This window comes from Falco rusticolus, chromosome 10 (genome assembly GCF_015220075.1).
Source record: "Falco rusticolus isolate bFalRus1 chromosome 10, bFalRus1.pri, whole genome shotgun sequence".
Lineage (NCBI taxonomy): Eukaryota > Metazoa > Chordata > Aves > Falconiformes > Falconidae > Falco > Falco rusticolus.
In genome coordinates, this window is record NC_051196.1 from 21682295 (window position 1) to 21705639 (window position 23345).

A 23345-nucleotide genomic window follows, 5' to 3' on the forward strand; every position below is an offset into this window, starting at 1 on the left:
CCCGCATCCCTGCTACCTCTGTACCCCCATGCCATGGCTCCCCCATACCCCAGCACACCCACACCCCAACACCCCCCATACCTCCATCAGGCCCGGCCAGGCCTGGCTGCTTCAGTCAGGCGTCTGCTTCCCCTGGGGGACAGCGGGGGCACGCACAACCCATCAGGGGCTTGCACAACCCATTGGGGGCTCACACATCCCAGCGGGGTCACACACAACCACGGAGGTTGGACAAGACCTTCAAGATGACTGAGCCCGATGTCACCCTGGCACTGCTGAGCCCATCGCTGCACCATGTCCCAAGTGCCACCCAGCTCATCTGCTGTGACACTCGCCCCCCTGTAAAAGCCCCTTCTTCTGCACATGATGAATTTATCAAATAAGGACTGTCCGGTCATACAGAAATACTGGTTTTTAATTAGACGGTGATAAATGGTAAACTGTTGACATGGTTCCCCTTTTTTCCCCCACACGAAAATCAGTCAGACTGTGTAGACAAGGCAGTTCTGAGTTTTTGCACTCCCAATACAAAAAGTGTATGAAATGTGTTCAACAAAATTATGCACTTTTATTTTTAAAAGATTGTATAAAGACCTGCAAAACTTTTCAACATCAAAAATCCTTAACCTAAAAAAATAGCACCAGGGAGAGTTAGAAACCTTTACAAAGTATTAAAAAGGCATTTCTGAAATCTACCTCTCCTTACCACATTTTTATAAACACATAATAAAAGGCAGCTCTTACAGGGAAAAACATTTCAAGGAAGACTTGTCTACTACAATTCTTATCAAGTAAGCTTAATGCCAAGACAATTCTCATTCCTCTTTTATCTTTGTTTACTTTCCCCAAGTCCTTTTTTTCCTCGTCTATTTTTCTTTTGATCAGATAGGAAAGGATGTGAGATCTGCAGTATGAAATTAAGAGATGTCACGGAGTGGAGGTTTCATATTAGCCCGTTTGGAACAACAAAAGCCACGGGAGCATCCCAAGGCAGAGGATGGCTGCCACCCCCGAGCCCCAGTGCCGGCTCCGCTCAGGGACCGCAGCTGGGGCTGGCCGGAGGGATTAGTGTTGTGACTTGGGTCCAGGCTGGGCATAAGGATCGGGGCTTGGCAAGGGGTCCGAAACCAGCTGGTGCAGTTGTGGCGATGCCAGGATCCCTGAACACCTCCGGCACCCACATAACCCACCCCGCCATCATCCCAGTCAGGGGGCTGGTGACAAAGGTGGCAAGAGGGTGCTACTTGTCCCCAGGGCTTGTGGAGCATCACAGGTGCCAGCAGTGACATGGAGACCACCCGGCTTTCTCCAACGTTTCCTTAACGAAGGTGTGCGGCTCCAACACACAGCACTGAGAGCAAACCCCTACGGGAAGACTTTCAAGAGAAACCTCCAGGCAGGACCGAGGAAAAAAAGCCTTTACACCACCTGGGCTTCCCTTCCTGCCCATTCCCAAGCGCAGCCTTGGGCTGGAGACTGAGAGATGGTCCTCAGAGGCTGGGGATGGGCATAGGGTGGAAAGCTGCAAACAAGAGTGGAAAATGGGAGGCTCCCTCCTCCCAGGAGGCTGCCGTCCTCCTCCACCCTTAAGGAGGGTGGCGAGGGGGTCCCCATATGTCAGAGAGGTAGAAGGAGCTGGGAGAGGAGCTCTCATTTACCACTGATGCTGTACAACACCTCATGAGACAGCCTGGCATCAGGCAGAGGGCTGGCCCATGGTTTGGACCACATTAATTTTGAGAAGGCACCCAAGGACTCTGCCAGACCCAGGCAGCAGGTTGTAGTGAACAGCAGAGGTAGGGGGGGACAGAGGGACCGAGGAGGGAACATTACAAGTTGTTTCAGTGCATTGAAATGTGCATTGGAGTCAGGAGTCCATGGGGCCAGGACAGCAGCCCCACAGCTACAGAAAACCTGGCGCAGGTGGCCGGGCTCCACTGCGCACACACCCGCATCTCCCCAGACGCTGGCCATGGCAGCAGCACGCCCAGGGCTCCAGCGACAGCGAGGAAATCACTCCAGCGAAGTTAGGGAGCAGACGAGGGCAGTCAAAAGTGAGCAGAGTGGTGGCCACAGGAGCTCCTGGTGCAGGGGTATGGCCCAGGAGCCCCCCACCCCACCCCTGGGCACGCGAGCAGCAGCAGCATCCTTCCCTCATGCACGGGGAGAGGGGCACGCACGGAAGGAGAGGTACAGCCCCTGCCTGCGGACCCCCAGGACCTGCCCCAGCACCCCACCCCCCTCCACCAGTGACACTGCCTGTGGCGGGGGGACACGCACAGCCCCCAGCCACAGCAGCTTTCCCACCTTGCTGTGCTCGCAGGGTCACCCCCCCTGCCCACAGAGCAGGGTGGGCACGGGGAAGACCAGTGCTGTGCTCCCGGACCCTCCTGCACCACAGCTAACACACTGCCAATACTGCTGGGGTTTGTGACGCTGTAGGGACATCTTGGGGGGCTGTATTTTGAAGACAACATTGACCACTACGCTAATGCCACCCTTCCTGCCGACGCACCACATTCATTTGGGAAATGAATGCTCAGAGAACATTTTCCGTTATGGACACTGGAGCCCAGATCCTCCCTGCTCTGATTACTGTGTAAGCTTTCAGACCACTCAGCAGGATCTTAAAATGTAAAGAAAAGTTTTAGATGCTTTAAAAAGGAAGTAGTGAATATTTGTAAACTACAGCCAAACATATAAAACAATATTTCTTTAGTTCTAGCTAGAAAAGTAACTCTATCACCTCACAGTTCAGTTTCAGCTACATTCAGGTCTAGGAATCTCCACATTCTTATGTAATGCCTTAAAGCAGCAATAGACGTTAAACAACAAAATTAAAGTTTATCAAAAAATAAAAATAAAAAAGATTTGGTTTCTGTATCCTGCATGTTCAGTGTATGTAACCTGACCAGGGTCCCTTACACCTGCTGCTACAATTTGGGGATTTTTGGCAGTTGCTTCAAGAGAGGTTTTGTTTGTTTAGGAAAAGCAGTAATTTGCTGTGGTTCACGTCTGCCTGCAGCGCCCCGGCAGCTGCCTCCACACCTACTGCTCAGCAAGTTGTGACCTTCAAGCTCTAGGCTAGAACGGAATATTTAATGCTCTGGAGGAGAGTTCCCGTCTCATCAGTTATGCACAGAGCTTCCTGCGCTGGGTAATTAAAGCTCTTTTGTCCATCACTTTCTACATATCACTGCCGTTAGTCCCTTTAAAGAGAAGTTACCTTGCCAGGTTCTTTGGTTAAAGACATTTCCTCAGCTCTCCCTGCGGGGCCAGACTGCCTTCCCGCAGCACGTGGCCAGGGAGGGATGGTGCCATGGCAGAGTCTGGTGGCCGTGCCCGTCCCTCTCCCGCCACGGCAGCGGAGCTGTGCATCTTTACCAGAGAGACGAGGGACGCTCGGCTTGCTATTCACAGGCAAAATAATCCTTGAGCGGGGAAAAGAGGTGCTGGATGACTGGGATGCTCCATGATCTCTCCAGCAGCTTCTGGCGAGCCCCGCGGCCAATGTTGGAGACATCTGTGTAGTGGAGGGGGAAGCCAAAGATCCTGCAGAGGAGAGGCAGAAGAGGCGCGGGCACAGCTTAGTGGCTGCCCCTGCCCTCACTGGCCACAGCCAGGATGCAGCATCCCTCCATCCCATCCCATCCCATCCCTCCATCCCATCCCTCCATCCCATCCTTGTGGTCAGCCCGGGGCTCCCTCAAGCCCCAGCCTGTGTTTTACAGTCTTGTTCAGCAGAAGCTTCTCACTGCCAAGACTCCTCCAAGCTCTCAGGTTTTCTTTCCCAAAGTGGCAGCAAGCAGACGCATATCGCTTTCCACCCAAAAGCCCTCGGAGCGTTTGGCAAAGGCACCGCCACAGCTCCGGCTGTGCCCAGAGCCAGACTCGCTGCAGGCAGCAGCGGAGCAGAACAGTGCCTGCCCCTCCTGCAGCCCTGTTCCTGCCTTCACAGGCAGCCAACACACCACCCCACGCGTACCTGTGCAAGCTCCTTTGCCCCACACAACTTAACCCGCTGACAGACGGGGCCCAAGTGTCCTGCGGACTCGGGACATGACCCACCCAGGGGAGCCAACTGGGATGGAAGGAGCCCCACGCTTCACCTCCTGGCTCATGGAGACCTACACATGGCCAGTACATGGATGTGCCTCCCGCCCCGGCCATGCCTGCAGGCAGAGAACAGCGGGCTTCCCCGGCTCCAGGGGCTCACAGCACCAATGCATTTACAGACACTGAGGGCAGCCAAAGTTAAAGACCAGCAATGCTAAAATTTTCCATTACAGCTCTGGAGTAGACTAAGCTGCTATACTGCACTGATATACACTGTACTGAAACACTGGTGCCCCTGGGTGACCCAAAAAAAAGATAGGCAAGAGATGTTGATGTACACCTTGGTAAGTTTGACAGGAAAGCAGCAACCCTGGGCAGTCACTATCATTTCAGGTTTTGAGTCTTACTGCAATTAAGAGGCAAATTTCTCAGAGCCAGGATGCGGTGCAGGGCTCTTGTCTTACTGAAGTGCCCTGATGCACAGCCATCAGGTGAAACCCAGCAAGCGTGCTGTGCTTTTCTGAAGCATGCAGTGACGTGTTCATCCCACCAGCGGCCTCTCCTCCAACCACCACAGCTTTCCTACCGAAATACCAGTCACCTCCATGGACTGCCTGCCTCAAAGGCTGGAGCATTAGTGCCAGATGCTGGAGCATCACTGCTCCAGGCAGTTGTCCGTGGGAACAGAAATGCTGCCATCCCATGCGCAGGGTCCTAGCCCAGCACCACCAGCAGCCGATGCCCCTGGTAACACACCCCAGCAGAGCTCAGGTTTCCCAGTTAAAGCTGGCAGGGATTAAGACACCAGTATGCTGGCTCTATTTTAAAATTGAATTAGGAAAATAAAAGGAAAAGCAAAACAGAAGAGCCACCAATAATCTCTCCACTGGGAATCAGCACCAGCACTGAATAGGGGGAGCCAAAAACAAACGCTAAATATCTAAAAACAATATTAAATTCCTCTTCCCAGCTCTGTGAGTCAAGTCCTCGTGCAGCCTCTCTGGCTTGGATGAGGTCAATAGATCACTCGGCGAGGAACCACCAAGTCATTAGAGGTTGTTTGCCACAAATGCCCACCTGTGCCCACTCCAGCTCGTCCCAGACCAGAGCAGCTCCTCCCAGGGCAGGTGCAGCCCGTTCCCCTGGGGCAGCACCTCCCGAGCCACGCGGAGGGTGCCAACCTTCAGGAGCCTGCTATGGGAAGGGCACTCTGCTCCCCAGCACGGTCAGAGCCCCGTACACCTGAACGGTGTGGCTGGCCTCGCTCCCAACAGGGCCAGGCAGCGCCAACCCACTTCCCCCAACACCCTCTGTAGTTTTTCCTAGTAATGCTTCTGGAGGAGCGCCGTGCCCATGCCATCCTGCCTGCCTCTGCTCAGCAAGCCACCTCTGCCAGCACCACCCCAGGCTGTGCCATGGACATCGCCCTGAGCCGCAGCGCTGGGCTCGCCTCCAGCCAGATGAAAGTTCAAGTGCCATTTCACCCGCCCTTTGACACGGCAGAGGGAAGGTAATTGCTGTTTCACTTCAAAATACCTATATGCCTCCAGTCAGCTTTAATTAGTTTTAACTCCAACAAATACTGGCAGTTCAAATACAAACATGCAATAATATTTAAACTCAGTCTGCATTTATTGGTTGAGGGATTTGCTGTGACAAAACTCCAGTTTTTGTTGCTAGGAGTTTTGGTGTGCAGGACTGCTAGTAACTGAAATTTATTCTACTTTAATGCTTTCTGTTGTGTTTTGCCATGAATTCGGGGTGCTGTGAGGTGTGACAGAATTTGGAGGAGCACAGTCATGCTTTGCCACAGCACCAGGCTGAGCAGCCCCAGCCAAGGTGGCTGCTCAGCTTCATCTTCAGCAAAGCCCCCACGGCACTGAGCAGGGCGAGGGGCTGCCATGCAGCACCGCCGCATCAGCCTGGCTCTAAACCAAAGGCCAGCAGACACATACATCCCCAAGCCAGACACACCAACAGCATCCTGCACAAGCCCCATCACTCTTCCCTCCACGGCTTCAGGTCCAGGGCAGAGGATGCTGCTTCACTTTTCCCACAGTCTCATCGTTGCTCGTTCCTAAGCACATTATCATGTGTGCATCACCACAGGGAAGGAAACTGCACCTTATGGGAGCTGCAGCTCTTCAGCTCCCAGGAGCTGGGCTTAGGGCCAAGGAGGAAAGAACCACACAAGCACCACGAAAGAAAACAAAACTACAGCGAGAGATTCAAAGCGACAGCAAAGGATTACCTGTTCATCCCTGGAAGGTTGCCCCAGAAATAGCGTGCTCGGTGGGCAGCTGATATCTTGATAGCGTCAATCATAACTGGGTTACACTGCAGGCCACAGGAGGGGGGAAATAAAAGTTAGAGGTGTGGGCTCAGCCCCCTCTTGTACAGAAAGCCCCTCACCACTGCACTACAGGGACTTAAAGCCTTCAGCAAGTCCTCCTAAGGAAGTAGCCCAGCAAACCCTTGCTCCACACCACAGCATGGTCTGGTCAGCCACGTGGGCTCCCCACCATGGCCAGCAGCCAGTCAGTCACAGCACACGTCACTGCCAGTTTCTCTGAGCCAGGATCAGGACCATCAGCCTCTGATGGGACTTTTACACATGAGGGTCCCTGCTGACCCACAGCCTGTCTTGGCTACCACAGAGTTAAAAATCCTTTCCAGTCCCTGACCTCCCTCTCCCTAGAAATAACAGGCATTCCTCTGAACAGATGCTTTCTGCAAGGCTGGCAAAAATCTCTCCACACCACACCACACCCCCCCCCCCACACACACACCCCGAGAACTAGCACTCAGGGTTAACCTGCTGAAAAGCCAGAGGGGATCCATACAGAGCCAAGACTGAAAACTTAGATCCCTGGCATGTGCATTAGGCAGGGGGTTTTCCAGCATCGGGGCCAGGCCCTTGCACAGCCCAGCAAGTGTCTCCTGCTCCAATGCTTGTCCCAAAGCCGGCAGCAATCCTTACCTCCAGAAACCGAGAAATGTCCCTCTTGTCGTTGACCCTCATGGCCACCACATTCTCGAACATCCAGAAGAAGGGGCGCTCCTCTCCCGCCTTGGGACGGGCATAATTGAGCAGGTGGTAAAATTCAAAGAACAGCCTCCCAGTTCCTTCTGCAAGGGAGAAAGCCAGAGCGGCAGGTTGGGACCAGCTGCGGCATGGGGGAACACAGCTCCGGGGGGCACGGCTGCGCCCCCCCCCCCCCCCCCCCCCCCCCCCCCATGACTGGCACGGAGACAGCAGCCTGTGCTTTGCAGGTGCCACCCCAGGGTTTGCAGCTCAGAGGGGAGCCACCACCAAACAGACCAGAGCTGAACCACTTCCCTGGACCTTAAGGTGGGGCTCCATGCCCCAGGGACAACCCGGGAGTACCCAGCCCGTAGATGAAGCTGCCTTACCATACAGCCCCTTCCTGGCCGGATTGACAAGAGAGAGGTCGTTACAGGGGCTTCCACCGATCACCAGGTCAAAAGGACCCCACTCCTCGATCTAGAGCGAACAGACAGACCCAGTTAGGAGACACCCCCCGTGAGCGGGTCTCTCCTCCCTGGCAGCACAGAGGAAAGCCCGTCCCAGGGCTGGTGGGCTGGGTGAGACCCACACAGCCATGGTGGCATGTTCCCCCACACTCCCACAGAAGCCGTGCTCACATTTCTCTTGGTTATGTTCCTGACGTTGTGCACGTAGGTGATGTTGCCCTCGTGCCGCATGGTGCCCACGGCAATGGGGTCTTCACAGATTTCCGAAGCGATGTACTTCTCCACTTGGATGCCCAAGTCCTTCAGCACCAGGTACCCTGCCAAGGGACAGAGGTCTGAGGTTGCACTGCTCTCTTTAGTCTCCCAGTCTCTTTCATCAGCACAGAAGCTCGACGGGGCCACTCTTGCATGTCCTAGGTGGGTGCAGTCACAAAGAACTTCTGGATGAGCAAACTAATTTTTGACCCATTCCTCCAGGCAGGCTTGCTCCAGAAAGTAGAAAACCCCAGAGCTGAGTGAACCGACTCAAACCAGTTGCCCTCGGGTACTTCACCAGAGGCCAGGTTACCAGCGCTCCCACAGCTCTTGCTTCTGCGAAGCCAGCCACCCGAGACAGCACTTGGCGCAGCAGGAACCTCTACCTCTGTGAGCAAAATTCCCATGCTCTCCTTCCATCCCTCCCTCCCCCACAGCCCTGTCCAGCAGGAAGGGGAGCCACTGCCCTCATCCCCTTTCCGATGGGGACCCCCCTCCCTGCCCTTTGTCCCCTTCTCCCCACCAAGCTTTCAGAGACAAGTTTGAGGCCATGAAGCCACTCATTCAAGCCACCAGGACAGTGCTCTTCCAGTGCCTTACCTGTTGCTATCCCATCAAATAAAGAGAGCACTCGAATAGGTCTCCTGTTTGCCGGCGGGACCGTTGGGTAGATTTTGGGTGCAGCCTGCAATGAAGAGAGCAATGAAGCCCCAGCTCTGGGCAGCGCTGCAACGCTCTACGAGGCCAAACCCCAGCTCTACCAGCATCGCCTCTGCCCTCAGGGCAGCACCTGTGGGGCCAAGAACCCAGCACCCTTGGAGAGGGTGGATGAGTGAGACCGAGGAATTCCGAGCTGCTCACCCTGCCCTCTGCGGCCCTCTCCCCCAAAGCCCAGTGTGCTGGGCTTGCCTCCCCGCAGCCCTTACGTATTCCTGTCCCTTGTCACTGGTGAAGAAGTCCTGCAGGCGGGTGTTCCAGTCCTGCCGGCGCTGCAGCACCCCATAGCTCCTCTGGGGCTGGCACATGTAGCAGTTCCAGGGCTCCTGCTCTTTTGCCTTGGCCGACGTCCCTCGCCCCACCAGCACCTCCAGACACTCCACACAGAAGCACCTGCCCAAACCACAACAGCTCGTGCCCATCACCTCCAGAAACCCCATGGGGTCACCCTAGCCTCTCCTGCAGTCTCACCTGCCATGCACCAGAACCCCCACCCTATTTTGCAAGACATTTTCCCAGGCAGCACCCTGTTTTTTAAGGCTGCTAACACAAGGTGGTGGACCCAGGTATGGGCGGTAAAGCTCCTGCCAGCCTCCCCAGGGGTTAATTCAGGTGAAGCCTGGCTCAGCAGGGATGGGTAGGTTGTGCTGGGACTTGCTGCATGGCAACCAGCTGGGGACCAGCACGGCACCTTGGCCAGGCTCACGCATGACCCTGCTCCCCAGGAGCAATGCTGGGAGCTCAGCCCAAGGAGCTGAGACAGGGATGCGCAGGGCTCACCTGCAGCAGCTGGCATTGCTGCAAAGCAGCAGCTCCTTGCCCTCGCAGCAGACTGTGCAGTAGGACTGGTAGCCATCTTCATCGTACATGTAGAAGAGTTCCAGGAATCTATCCTAGCAAAATGACAGCCGGGAGGAGAGAAGGACAGAGGATCAGGATCTGTGCTCAGAGGGTGAAGAGAGAATGCAGCTTAGCTCCATCCCTGGTGCATGCCAGTAGCTCGGAGATGTACATACTCAGTACCCTCAGTGCTTCAAGTGGAGAGAACATGCCAAGGGGCAGCCTCGTGGTGGAACCCACCCACCCCCCGTTCCGCCCTGCACAGTGGCACTTACCCTGCACGTCTGGCAAAGGCCCCCCTCGAACAGCGGGTGGAAGGTGGCTGGGTTTCTCCTGCCGCAGGACAAACAGCTGTCTGTGGGACAGAGAGCTCTGCTCACCCCGGTGCAGGGAGCCCACGCACCGGCGCAGAATCCCACCTCCGCCTCACCGCGGGATGCAGGGGCTGGAGCCTCTGCCAGCTGCAGCTCCCGCAGGGGAGACTCTGCATAGGACCTGCATAGCTACGTACCTGTCCGCTCCCCTCAGCACAAAGGGAGGCCGGGCAATCTGCAGGCACAGCGCTGCCCCCCTTTCTCCACAGCGTGCTTAAAATGGGACCCACAACCTTTGCCTAGTGCTGCCTGCAGGCAACCGCATCACCCCACACCTTCCCAAGACAGACAGTAACGGCAATCGATTACCTTCGAGACTCCCACTGTTGTTCGTAACTTCGGAAACCATTTGTTCTTTATAAAATTAAAAAGAGAGATCTTTATTATTCCTTATGTAAGAAACTTTAAACACACTCTACTTACAGCTGCCTTATTTATTGCATTAAAACTGCTACAGCTTTGCTGAGCATTGCACAGAGAGGGCAGGCAATGGGCCTGACAGATATTTTGGTGCAAAACCCATGTGCAATCACTGCTGGAGATATTAGAACTAAAGCTCAAAGCCACAACACGTGGATCATTTCCAAGTTGAGCAAGTAATGGAGACCAGCTTGTGGCACCTTGTCTTGCAGTTGGGTTTGCTGGTGTCTTATAAGGCACAAGTGAGCATAAGACAAGACCACAACAGCTTTTGCCTTCAGAAACCAAAGCCCATGGCCACTGGGGAGAGCTGAGCCATTTCCCAGAGGTTTCCCAGTGCTTTTTGGGATGCACAGCCCAGGCCATGCCGCTCCCAGGCTCTTGCTGCTGGTTACCTCGGGTCTGGTCCTCTTCCACTCGCTGCTCCTTGCTGTTGTTGCAGAGGTTAGTCTTCAGCCTCTTGGTGGGGGGACACTGCTCAAGGGACAGCACCTCCTCCGTCCCGTTCCTCAGGGCCCCATTCTCTGCAAAGGAAAGGTGGTTCCCTGGGGATGAGCCTCCAGCCCCAGGAGCTCCCGGGCACACATCTCCTGCCAGGTCCCACCCCCCAAAAGCAGAGCCCTTCCTGACCACCTACACTCCCCACGCATGGCTTGAGGTTTGGCCAGGTCACTGACTTCCAGGAGCAATGGCTCTGTGGGTGCTTTCCTGCGGCTTTTTGCAATGCTGCTGTGGGGGATCCCACTGAGGAGCAAGGAGCCCCAGGGCCACCTCAGCATGGGCCAGCACAGCTGCAGCAGAGTGCCAGCCAGGGTGGCCTGCAGCGGCTGGGCACCGGTGGCTGCTGCCCGCGCCAGCCCCATGCCCAGCTCGTGCCACCACCTCACCTAAAGCTTTGGGCGGTCGCAGTCCCTTGAAGCCCAAGGGTTTGAAGCCAGTGAGCGCCCAGTCAATCATGGGCTTCAGCTGCTCCTCCAGGGACTCCCCAGGGGCGGCTGTAAACGTCTTCCCCGACCGGCTCCGGGCAATCTGCCGAGAGAGGGACATCATGGGCCAGGATGCCCAGGGCTGGTCCCCAGCCAAGGAGCAGCCTGGCTGCAGCGTGCATGGCCCACATGCCTGCCAGGGCCATGGTCCCAGGCCCCCTCCCCACCACACACACACACACACGCACGCACGCACACAGGGCTCAGCATCCCTGGCCCAGCAGCAGCTGCCAGATTCCTGCACTGAGTGTGCCCTTGGCCACGCTCGTGTGCCTCCCCTCTCTGCAATGAGCCCATCTGACCTCCACCAGCCCCAACCCAGCTGGCAGCAGGGACAGCCCAGCCCAGAGCCTGCTCCCTGGCCAACAACAGGAGCAAAGAAAAGGCAGAAGAGGTGTCGGTGGGTTTGCAGCACTGTAACTTAAGAGCATTACGCATCCCCTAGATGAGGATCAGGCCCACGGGGTGCTCAGTGCCAAGCTCAAAAAAGAGTTACCTTTGCTGGCTCAGCTGCACCAGCCACCCCAAGCACAGCCTGTCCCTCCCTACCCCCCGCTGCCCCCCGCAGAGCCCAGCCGCTCCACTTGGCACCTCACCCACCCACCCCAGCTCTGCCCTGCCTCACCTCCAAGGCATGGTATATGGCTCGCCGGTAGGAGACCAGCTTATTAAATGTGGAGGAATTGAAATGCTGCCGAAAGGCCACCAGTCCAACCAGCTTGTCTGCAGAAACCTGGGAGAGAGCGACAAAAGCTTACCAGCGGGCACGGCATGGGCATGCCTCGCTTCGCCTGCGCCCCCCACGGCACCACACGCCCCGCCGCAGCCGAGGGCACCAGGCCACGGCTGTGCTGTGCTGCTGGGGCTTTGTCTGGACTGTGCAGCCACACGAGGAAGCCCAGCATCAGCTTTGCAGTGGGGTACACGCGGCAGGAGGGGGAGGGCAGAGGCAGCAGCATTGCACTGGAGGCTAGGATGTGTGTTTTGCACCCTCTGCTGGCACCAAACCTCTCCCGGCACCAGTCCTTCCCTCCCTCCTGCCTGTAGCCCCAGGGAGGCATGGGATGGCCGAGGGGTGATGGGGCTCCGGGAGGGCATCCCTCCCCAGGCAGGGAGCCAAGGGGCAGCCCTAGAGACTAGGGCTTGGAAAAAACCCTGAGAATGGGCCGGGCAGACGTCCCCATTGCTGGATCCCGTCACCACCCTACGGTGGCCAGTCCCTAGGTATAGACACTAGAGCCCCAAGAGCATGCCAGAGCCCGACAGCGCTAAACACCGAGGGTCCCTGCCCCCTGGGGAGGCTGCAGCTGGGGGCACACACACCCCAGAGGCAGCCCCAGGAAGGGGACAGACAGGGGAGGGGATTTCAGCCTGGGCGAACCTGGGTGCAGGCAGGGGCAGGCAGCAGGCTTACCTCGGAGAACTTGCCGTCTCCGAACCACTGCACCCACCGCATGCCCGAGACAGCCTGGCGCTTGGCCGTGGCTCTGTAGGAGACAACAATTGCAGGCCACCAGGAAAAACCTTTGATCTTTCCCCAGACGAGCTCCCCAATTCCAAATTCCTTCCCATCCTGAAAGCAAAAGAGGATGACACAGATCAGCCAAAAGCACAAACTCCCCATTTTATCTGAACAGCCAGGCAGTGGAGCTCTGAAGCGTGGGGGAACAGCCGTGGAGCACCCTGCAGGGCTGCTCCACCACGTGTGTCACTCACTGGAGCAGAGCAGCCACATGCGAGGACCTCTGCACAATGATCTACAAAAGCCGCACCTCCCGTCCCTCAACAAACATGGCAGAACACATCCCCCGCAGCACTGGCTCCCAGCCCTGCACCACGCAGGAGCTCAGTGGGAGGGTCCGTGCGTTACCAGCCCCTCGCCAAGCCTGGCGCCTGGCATGCACAGAGCAGTGCGTGCTCCGTCCTGCACAGCCCTCCTGGCACCGGCGCCCTGTGCGTGCCCACTCCTGTCTGCCCTCCCGGGGTCTCTGCACACCGTGGGAAGCCTTTTCCTGCCCTCACAGACCAGCAGCTAGGAAGGGCCGGCTGTCGCTGAAGAGCTTGCAGCAGGCCCCGTAATGGGGATGGGCAAGGCAGGTGGGCAGCTGCTCCAGGGAGCACAGCAGCCTCGCCTGATCCCCTTGCCCACCACAGCCACGGGAGAACTTGGCTCAGTGCATGCTGGTGCCAAGCCGCAGCCCAGGCCAAGGGGTGTGGGAAGCATGGCAGGGGATGCTATGTGTCCCGCCTGCCACAGGCAGGACTTTGCACCAAGGTTGCTCCCTGAGCAAATGGGGCTGCTCCTTGGCACAGGGAAGCCCCCTTCACAGCGCTCACAGCTCAGCTCCTCTGGCTGCACCCAGGGAGAGGGCACCCATCCTCCTCTTGTTCCTACAGGGGAGAGCAGGGAACAGGGCAGGGCAAAAACAGGGAGGAGAAAGAGAGACAGGAATTTTGTCGTGACCATGCTGAGGGCCCCCAACAAGCAGCCTGACAGGGGCCATGGGCAGCGGAAGGCACCTGGAAGGCACCTCGCACAGAAGCAGAGTCACCTCCCCCTGCAGAGCCCTCCTTCCCAGCTTTGTTCTGCAATTAGGCACCTAATTATGCAGCAAGATGCAATTGCCCAATTCCTGCAAGTCTGGGGCCCTGCCCTGATGCCCGCAGGCACTGAATCACTCTCTGCAGCTCCAGCAGCTTCGTTTCTCTCCAGCATCCCCAACAGAAATGTTTTCTGCACATGCAACTGCCTGTCTCGGCGGGGCACGGCACAGCACGGCTGCCGGCAGAGCGTGTGCCACGCACGCGTCTCTCGGGGGCCCTTGGAGGCTTTGCAGCCCCACACGTGGCTCGGCAGGGCTGGTCCCAGTACAGCACCCATCTGCAGCAAGGTGCCCCTGGAGCTGCACCGACCCTGCTGCCTGTCACTGCCCCATGGATGGCGACAGCCTGGCACCATCACACCCCGGACACTTAGGGAAGGGCAGGCAGGGAAGAGGAGGCAGGAGAAGCAGCAGTGAGGTTTCCAGAGGGTCTTCTCACCTGCAGACCTGGGACAAGCCAGGAAGGTTTCACCCTCATCCTGCACTGTCCCGGGCACAGGCTCTCAGTGCAGGAGCAGAATTTGGCCCCTCCGTACCTGGTACTCCAGCGCCATCCCCAGGTCTCTGCTCTCTGGCTCCTCAGCCCCCAGCTCAGCAGAGCCGTTCTGCCCCTCCTGGGAGCTGCTGCCGGAGAGCATGCTGCTGCTCTGGGACGAGTCCCTGGAATCTTCCTCCCCCAGGTCGATGGTCACAGGGATGGACGCGGCCAGGCGCCGCTTGGAGCTCTGCGCAGTGGAGAAAGCAGAGCGTGAGTGCAGCAAGAAGGCAGGGAGAGGGGCAGGGGGGAGCAGAGACCTGCCCCACATCACCCTCAGCCCCTCAGCCAGGGATCGCAGAGCCAGGCAGCGGGGGCACCACGGGAGCAGGGGGAAGGGTCCGGGACTGGGGTGTCTGAGGGAAAACTACTCTGCTTTCACTTGCAAGACACAAAGAAAGCAGCGCTCCACTTGCTCTTTTCCCTTTCCCTGCCCCTTTTTCACCCCAGGGCGTTCAAAGCACCCAGTTCATAGCAGGAGCAAGCAACAGCACACAGACACACACACACACACTGCACAGACACACACACACACACTGCACAGGAGAAACTGAGGCATAGAGGCTGCTTGCCTGAAAGCACTTGGCAGGTGTCCGGAGACCCAGGGAAGCCCTGGCCCCACGCAGACCCTCACCCACAGACCCTCACCCGCAGGGGAGTTGGCAGGTCCCTGACAGGCTCCACGCTGTTTGTTTCCTTGATCTTCATCACGTGCCGGGTCTGCCCTGCCTGGAAGATGAGGCGGACGGGGGGCTTCTGCCTGAGGCTGCTCTCCCAGCCGGTGCTGCCCTGGGGCCGCACCTGCAACCAGAACATCGATGCTGTGGCACAGACACCTTCCCACGCCAGCAGCACGCAGGGCCAGCGACAGTCTGTGCTCCTCGGGGCTGGGCACCAGCAGCACTGGAGCCGCGGGGACGGGGGCATGGGGGAGGCAAGAGGAGCACAGGCAGCTGCGGGAGGTGCCTTAGGCTGAGCCTCTTGGTGCGACCGTGCACTTCACAGCATCTCTGCTGGGCTGCACAGCCACGCTCAGGAGCACCCATTGCTCCAGCCCCCAGCACCCTGCACTGGGGCAGCAGCCCACCAGCAGTTGTTACATCAACTTTTGTTTCCAGCCGTCACGTGCACCCTCGACAATACTCTCCCTCCCCAACGATACCCTCCCCTCCCTCCTTGCAGCTACAGCCACTGCGGTGCAACCGAGAGCAGCGGGAGCCAGCAGCCAGGAGGACCAGCCACCATGAGAGCCAGGGGCCCCGGCAGAGCAGCCATCCCGGGCACAGCACCCTGCTCACACGCATGTGGGTGCTCCCACACAGGTGTGGGCGTGCTCCCTCCCGCAGCCCGGCCCTGCAGAGGCACCAAGGCAGCCTTTCCCCTGTGGTTTCAGCAGCCGCAGTTTACAAACAGTCAAACCCAGGCACGTTTCCTGCATCCGGCACAACAGAGTTTCAAAATAAAATGAGCTTTTGCTAGTGAAGAACCTCTGAACCCAACATAGTGGGAATGCAGAATTTTCACCCCAGTTGGATTTATGGCTCACTCTTTTGGAAGCTGCCTCATCACAGGCAGATCTCCAACCTTGGGGTTTTATTTCAAAGTCAAAACAATAGAGCCAGAAGGCAAAAAAATGCTTCCAGACCCTGGAGGTTTGTCAATCTAGTCAACAAAAAGAGTCGGGGCAAAACCGGGATCCAGCCCCAAAGCAGCCAAAAGCAGGCAATCCTGGTGGTAGGAGACAGGAGATGCTTCGGTCTATCAATACGGCCAAGACATTTAAAGAAAATTTCAGCATAATAATCCTTAGACTGCTGCAACATGTAGTGGGCATCACTGCATCTTGTACCACACACTCCTGCTGCTGTTGCCATAATGTAAATCAGGAATTTAAAAGTGAAAACAAATATTATTATGCTTGCAAATTAATATTGCATCTGACATTGGACTGTTCCCCCAGCACCAAGCACAAGAGCCACCCTGGAGGGGAACAGGCGAGGGTCCCAAGCACCAGCTCCCCCCACAGAGAGCCCACAAAGCCCCTGGGCAGCAAGGTCTCTGAGCAGCCTTGGGGAGCCACTTACCTCCTGCACCCCTGCGAGAGCGAGCGGCCAGGACAGGTCCTCCTTGGAGAGGTCTCCCTTGCTAACCCTCTTGTTCTTCAGGGACGGCAGCCCCAGGCCCCCAGCATCTGCGCAGGGATAAGGCAGAACAGCCTCAGACTCCCTGAGCCATCCTGGCTGTGCCCCGCACGCCTCTGCCCGCAACTGCTCCGAGCAGCAAGCTGTGATTTGAAGAGACCAAAACCTCCTCTTGGAGAAATGTGGCCCAGAGCAGAAGACAAGCGGTGTCCCCAAGGCTCCCCATCACAGCACTGCTGCCACCAGCAGTCCCAGATCACCCACCTGCCCCCAAAACAGGGAGGGACTGATAGCAAGTGTGGGGACCCTTCTTATGTACTTTTTTGTTCCCAAAAGCTCAGACATAAGGAAACCATATGCCTGCTATTGAGGGCTTGTCACCTCACAAACCCAAGAGGTGGGATGTGGGGATGGACCACGGCTGGAGCACCCCAGGAGCTGTGATGCAGCCCCTTGGGCTGTCAGCATCCCTCAGGCAAGTGGGGTTCCCCACCTCCCTCACTCCCAGCAAGTTAAAGCATCGAGGGGCACAGCCACCATCCCAGTGTGGCACCCCTTTCCGCAGCTGCTTCAGTCACCTCGGTCTGGAAGTACTGCCAGAAAGCAGAAACCCAGTGGAGTCACAGAGGGACCCTGGTCACAGCTGCAGTGCTGCAGACCCCAGCAAGCCCTTAGCACACGGCTGGGAGACCCCTGGCTCTGTGCACCCCAGGCACAGAATGGCGAGACTCACCTGGAGCACTGGGCTTCCCATTTGCCTCCAGAACAAGGTTGGGTGCATCGTTAGTGGGACCCGTGCAGTCCCCGTTGATGAGGATCAACTCTGCCCTGCAGTCTGCCTCGTCCCGGCTATGGCTTTTGTCCTTTTTCATAGTTGCCTGTGGAAGCCAGAGTGGAAACAAAAATTTAGCTGTGCAGAAAGCCCCAGGCAAGGCAAAGCAGACAGCATAAGCTCTTCAAGCCAGCCACAACTTCTCATGCCCTTAGCAGAGGGGTCTGACAGAGATGGATCTGGAGTGGTACCAGAGCTGATGGGCACCTGGACACCTACACACACATGCGGCAGCCCTGAAGATCCACCAGCTCCTGTGAAGAAACCCCCCCCAAGCACAACTCATTTGTCCTTAGGGAAGCACTGGTGCTCTTCTCCAGGCTGCGCTGGCCCACCCCACCGTGGGGTGCTCCGGGGCTTGGTGCTGCCCAGCCCAGGCTGGATCTGCCAGGGGGGGTCCCCCGGAGGCAGCTTGAGACCGTGTTTGGAGGGGAGCTGCACTTCCCAGCCACCCTGCAGAAACCAGGGGACATCCCACCCCTCTGGGCACCAGCCTCAGCGTGCTCTGGTCGCCCAGCACACCCGGCAGTGGGTGGGCTGTTACAGCAGCAGCTGGACACGGCAGACAGCTCGCCATGGGGGGCAAAGTCCTGGCGCCTGCAGTGAGCTAAAATGCAAAGGGAGAAAACTCCTCCTGCCCCCGACCCTGGCCTCAGCTCCCCCGCCCCAGGGTGAAGGGGCAGGGCAGGGGTCTGCACTGGCAGCACTCACCCACCACCCCCTGCTGAGCTGCTGCTGAGCAGAGAAAGCCCAGCCAGGCATCCCCCAGGGAGAGGTGGGGCACGACTCACCTGTGCCCAGATGCCTCTGCCTTCCTGCGGGTGCCCTCCCTGGATCCTGTTTTTGGAAGTGGAGGCTCCCAGGCTCCCCCAGAGGCATCCCGGACTACGTGGAGCTGCCTCATTGCTGGGCTAGGGATCTGTGCTGCAACTTGCCCCTTCGCCAGCACAGTCATTTCAGGAGCACATAAATCAGCTCAACAAGCTAAGGAGCTAGCAGGGCTTTACCCACCTAAGGCCCTGTTATAGAAAGCAAAAGCAAGCCCCTCCCCAGCCCCAAAGAGACCCCGGGCTCCAGCCCTGCTGCCCCCTCCCCGGCGCTCTCACTCTGCATCGCCTCCAACTGCTTCCCTAACAATTGAGATTTCTGTTTTGAGATCGGCTGTCAGCACCTCAGACAAACAAAGACCAGTTAGGGTCTGATGTTCTGGATACCAAGGGCAGTGTTAAAAACGTGGTAAGATCCAAACCCGAAAGAAAACAGGTGTCCAGCACCCACCTCTGCAGCAGAGCCCCTGGGTGCACATCTGCCTCCCCCTGCAGACATCTCTGTCCAACAAAGGGACAGAGAAAGAGAGGAATGGCACCAGAGGGAGTCTAGAGCTGCATAAACCCCTACAGCTGCATGCAGAAATCCCACTGCTGCAGCACATCGGCTCCCAGACCCGGCAAACAATTCCTGGGAGCTGCCCAGACACGCTGGGCTGCCCCTAGTCTGGGCAGACGGACCTGCACGCCGGCCCTACGCACACCAGCCCCACGCACGCCGGCCCTGGATGCTCTTGGATGCAGCAACATGCCCCAGTGCGGCACAGCCAGGCCAGCTTCTCATGGGTCCGCTCCCACTCCCTGGTCTGCAATGCTGTAGGAACAGCAGCAGTCATAGCCAGCAGTGATGCTGTCACAAAAAATAGCAAATCTTACCACAAAATAGTGAATCTTACTTGGGTATCAATACAGGGAGATGTGAGAGGATATGTTGCTCTCTTAGCATAAGGGTGACCCAGAGGAGAGGCTGGGGACCAGGAGATGGGGCAGCGTGACACTGCTAAGACCTAGGGAGGACAGGAGCAGGCAAGGCCACCTCCCAGCCCTGCAAAACGCCTGCACCCTCAAAACCCCACCAGGACCTTCAGAAGACCTTTGCATTCGATCCTTTCTCAGGAGCCTTTTTGGAAGCCCGAGCCAAGGAGGTTCAAACTTGCACCTCAAAATGGCTTTTCCTTTCTCAGCCCTGGCGGCTGCCCAGTGCCCGGCACGGCCAGCCCATGGCAGGCAATCGGGCGAGTGTGTCCCTGCCAGCCCAGCACTGGGGAGGTGGAGAGGAGGGTGACACAGCGGCCAGGTGTTCCAGGGACACACAGCCAGGACTGAGCACCCGATGTGCCAAGCTCAGCTTTGCCACGTGCTCAGGGAGCTCCAACATCGTCTTTGTTCCAATTCTAAAGTAGGAAAACAGAGTTATCACTTTGGAAGGAACCGCTCCCTGGCAGAACCGGAGACCCACATGCCAGAGCCCTGCCGGTCCAGCCACAGGCACTGGCTTAAGCACAGGCATTTCAGCTCACCAGGGGCAGGCAGGGCCTGCAGCATACATGCAGGAGCAACCAGCACATACACAAGAGCATACGCACTGCTTGTTCCGTGCACTTCTCCAGCTACACCACCTGAGATCACCTAGTCAGCAGGACTGCAATTCCCTTCCCTTCTGCTGCTGCCTTTTGCACAAGCAAGGAAGCCACAAGCCCAAGACCATCCTGCTTGCTGAAGAGGGCTGGCTGGCCAGCCCAGCACCCCTCTGACTGAGGGTCTCCTGCCACAGGAGCCACTGTCCTCACAAGCCTCACCACCTCCTGCTTAGGAGGGAGGAAGGCTCAGCTCTTTGTCCTCTCCTCCCCTCGTAGAAACACACACCAACACGTGCACACAGGGCATTACGAAAATAATAAGAAACAGAGCACTCCCCTCACATGTTCTGTCTCACGGGAGGAGGAGAAAACCAGCACCGCAGTGTTTGCATTGCCTAATGCACTGCAAACATACAGGCATGCACTACAGCCATACGCTTCATACAAGAAGCCACGAAAAATGAAATAATGCAGAATTCCAGCTCCGGTGCTGCAGGCTCCCTGAGAGACTGGCGCTAGCGGCAGCCCTGACACTGCCTGGTGACCAGGACGTGCCCTGCAGCGATACCCCACCGAGACAATGAACCCGCTGACTCTGGATCCCGCCCTAGTTTTGCAATACCAGTTTCTTTAAGGTTTGCCAAACTGGTTAAAGACCATGCCACAGTATTAACTGCTTCGAGAGGCTGCCGGTGCCTGCCCTGCCGAGCTCACCAGCTGCGGGCAGAGGGGCTGGGTGGGCTCGCAGGGGCTGGGTGGGCTCACCTGCAAGGCGGCCCGGCGGGGCTGCCCCTGGACCCCGCCGTCCCTGGGTACAGGGCTGCTCCACCAGCTGGGCTCGGGCTGGTTTCAGTTTTTCTTCTTGAGAAAACAAGCTGGCCCTTATCAGGTGCGTGTCCCCAGTAGGTGGAGAGATTGCAGGGGAGACAGCCGGACTTTGCCTCCAGACAGGGGCATGCATATCAAAAGGCTGGAGGGAAGCGTTTTACTTGATGGCGGGGATGGCAGCCATCACCCAAGCCCTGTTTGAATAACAAAAAGAAATAAAGGACCCCAATGGCCGGGGCTGGCTCCCTCCAGGCTGGCTCTGGGGCTATCGCACACACAAATGGCCTTTAACTCTCCCCAACCTGAGCATTTCCCTCTAATCCTGGGAAGAAAAGAGTTGCTGGCTTGGCAGTTCAGCAAGAAAGGGAGCCCATTTTGGCAGATATGCTCATTAAGAAGGGCAGGCTCTCCCCCCCGACCATTTCCTGTGCCTGGCCCCTCTCCGCTCACCACTTCCCTCCATTTTCCCCCCTGTTTCCTCTCCTGCCCCGCTCCGCTCCCCACCGCACCACAGCAGCCTTCTGTGGCCACCCCGGCTCCGGCACGTCGCCCGCTGCCTTTCAGCAAAGCTCAGTTGAAAGAAAAGAAACAAAAAACAAACCGGCCCCTCCTCTCCCAGTGAAGACCAGGCCTGAGAAGTCTCCTGGGCAGCCACCATCACGGCCAGCCGCTGCTCCAGCCGCTCTAGGCTCTTTACCATGCTCATCTCGGTCATGTCCCGCCGAGACCAGCCAGGCTGGCTCTCCCGAGCCCCCCACCCAGGGATGTGCCCGGCGGGCAGCAGGCGCCCAGGCCGGGGCTCCTGCGGGCAGCGCTGGGGGCTGCGGGGGCTCTGCCGTCACGCTGGTGGGTCTCGCTCAGCGGTGGCACGTCCTCTGTCTGGAGCCGTCACTGCTTCATCGTTCCCCTTCCTGCACAAGAGGGCACAAAGTGATGACAATGACACCTCGTCGTCCCCATCTCCACACACACACCTGGCCCCGTACAGTGGGGTTCAAGCCCCCAGCCCTTCCTGGAGCCGAGGGCTGGGACACCCTGGCTCACTCCTCATTTCATTAAAACCCAGGAAACTGGAGACAGAGGCTGAAAAGGTAAGTGCTGCTGCAGGGACAACACGTTTCAGCCCCCTCGCGCCTTCCCCTTGCCCCCCTTTCTGAGGGAGGGAGGTCGGGCAAGCACCAGCGAGAGCCCCAGGACCAGTGTTCGCCCCGGTTCCCCCCCCGCTGCCTTTCCCTCCCGGATCCCTGGGACCTGTGCCCCACGCTGGGGCCATCCCATCCCGCGGTGCCGATGCTCCCCCTCCCCCGCCGCTCTCTCCAGCCGGGCCGCCCGCCGGGCCCGGGGGGAGGAGGAGGATACCGGCAGCGCTGCCCCCGGCTGCCTCCGCGTCGGTACCTGCCGCTGGGCCGGGGGCTGGCAGCTGCGGCCGCCCCCTCCCGTCCGTCCCCCGCCCCGGGGACACTTCACGCCCGAGGCGTCGGCCGGGAGCTGCGCTCCTGCGGGAAGAGAAGCAGCAAGATGCGCTGACAGAGCCCCGAGCCCAGAACCGAAAACAAAGGTGTTCAGCCCCGGTAGCGCTGCCGCCGCATCCCGGGCTCCCGGAAGCCCTCCCCGTGCCCCCCGGCCTGGGGGCGGCGCTGCCCCGCGCCCGCCGAGCCACGGGCAGGGTAACCCCAGCCCGCCCCGAGCCCTCCCCGCCCCGAAGCCATCACTTGCGTTTCACCGACGGGAACCCGAGGGTTCGCCTGGCTCCCGCCGCGGCCCCGGGCTCCGCCCCCGCCCCGCTTCCCCTGCCCGTCCCGGCATCGCCGCGGCGCAGGGGGGGTCCCCGGCACCCGGCCCGCCCCCGCCGTGACAGCCCCGGGACGCGCCCCCGGGATACGCGGCCGCGGCGCCTCCGCGGGAAGCTCCGAAAGTTGCGACGGGAGCCGGCGGGGCGGGCGGGACCGGCGGGGCCGGGAGGGAGCCGTGCCCGGGGTTGCGGGCGCACCGCGCCCCCCAAACCCGCCCGGGGGCCGTGCGCCGGCAACAAGTAGCGGCGGGGGGGGCGCTGCCCCGAGCCCCCGGGCGCGGCGCCGCGAGCCCCCGGGAACCGGCGCGGGGCCGCCCGATCGGCCGGGGCCAGGGCGCTCCCGCAGCAGCCGCCGCCGCGCTCCGGTGCGCCCGGTGCCGCCTCCCTGCCCGCCCCATTGTCCCCCGCCGCCGCCGCGCACAACAAAGCCGCCCACGAGGATGCGCCCCGGCCCCGGCTCCCCCCACCCCGGTGCCCCCCCCCACCCCGGTGCCAGGCCCCGGCCCTGCGCTCACCTGCGCCGCGGCAGGACGCACCGTCCAGCGGGGTCGCGCCGCCGCTCGCCGTCGCCCGCGCCCCGGCCGGCCCCCGACAGCCCCGCGCTCCGGTTACATGGCGCTTTAACCCTGCCCGTGCTGGGCAGCCCCTCCTCCTCCGCCGCCGCCGCCCCCGCCGCCCCACGGCGGGGGAGGGGAGCGCGGGGCCCGCACCGCATCGCACCCGCCCGGCCCCCCACGCCCCCCGGGGCCAGCACCCCCCGAGGCCCTGCAGCCCCCCCGCCCGCCGCTCCGCAGCCCCGGCGCCCCTGTAACCCCCCACGGCTCCGCATTCCACCAGTGCCCCGCACCCCCGCGGCCCGAAGCCCCCCCGGCCTCCGCATCCTCCAGCCGCGGCCCCACACACCCGCCGCCCCAGGATCCCCGAGACCCCGCATCGCCCAGTGCCCCGCATCCCCCCGCGGCTGCCCCGCACCCCCCCGACCTGGGTGCTCCGCAGCCCCTCGCCAGAGTTCAGCAACCCCTCCCGGGGCTCCACGGCCCCCCTGATGTCTCACACCCTCCCGG

The 23345-nt window shown here is 59.3% G+C and overlaps 1 protein-coding gene across 1 annotated transcript; it reads right to left on the bottom strand.

Annotated features, from left to right (window-relative positions):
- Window positions 1-433: 433 nt before the first annotated feature.
- DNMT3B (DNA methyltransferase 3 beta) lies at window positions 434-22098 on the bottom strand. Its single transcript, XM_037403134.1, has 20 exons — window positions 21885-22098; window positions 21091-21400; window positions 17156-17300; window positions 16366-16472; window positions 14930-15082; window positions 14283-14471; window positions 12558-12716; window positions 11769-11876; window positions 11045-11186; window positions 10553-10681; window positions 10047-10091; window positions 9639-9718; window positions 9304-9416; window positions 8733-8916; window positions 8407-8491; window positions 7723-7868; window positions 7471-7561; window positions 7037-7185; window positions 6308-6393; window positions 434-3552 (listed from the first exon to the last, which is right to left on the bottom strand). Exons 2-20 carry the CDS (start codon window positions 21202-21204, stop codon window positions 3411-3413), a joined length of 2367 nt encoding a protein of 788 aa, XP_037259031.1. The 5' UTR covers window positions 21205-21400; window positions 21885-22098; the 3' UTR covers window positions 434-3410.
- Between the last annotated feature and the right edge of the window lie 1247 nt (window positions 22099-23345).

Bases quoted from the DNA above. Each gene is read 5' to 3' on its own strand.
- DNMT3B (XM_037403134.1), bottom strand. From the start codon at position 21,204: ATGACCGAGATGAGCATGGTAAAGAGCCTAGAGCGGCTGGAGCAGCGG. The intron at 17,301-21,090 runs GTTTGTTTTTTG...TGGCTTCCACAG, and splicing joins CACTGGGAGAGGAGGGGCCG to GCAACTATGAAAAAGGACAA. The intron at 10,092-10,552 runs GTAACCAGCAGC...AATTTTATAAAG, and splicing joins GGAAGAGGACCAGACCCGAG to AACAAATGGTTTCCGAAGTT.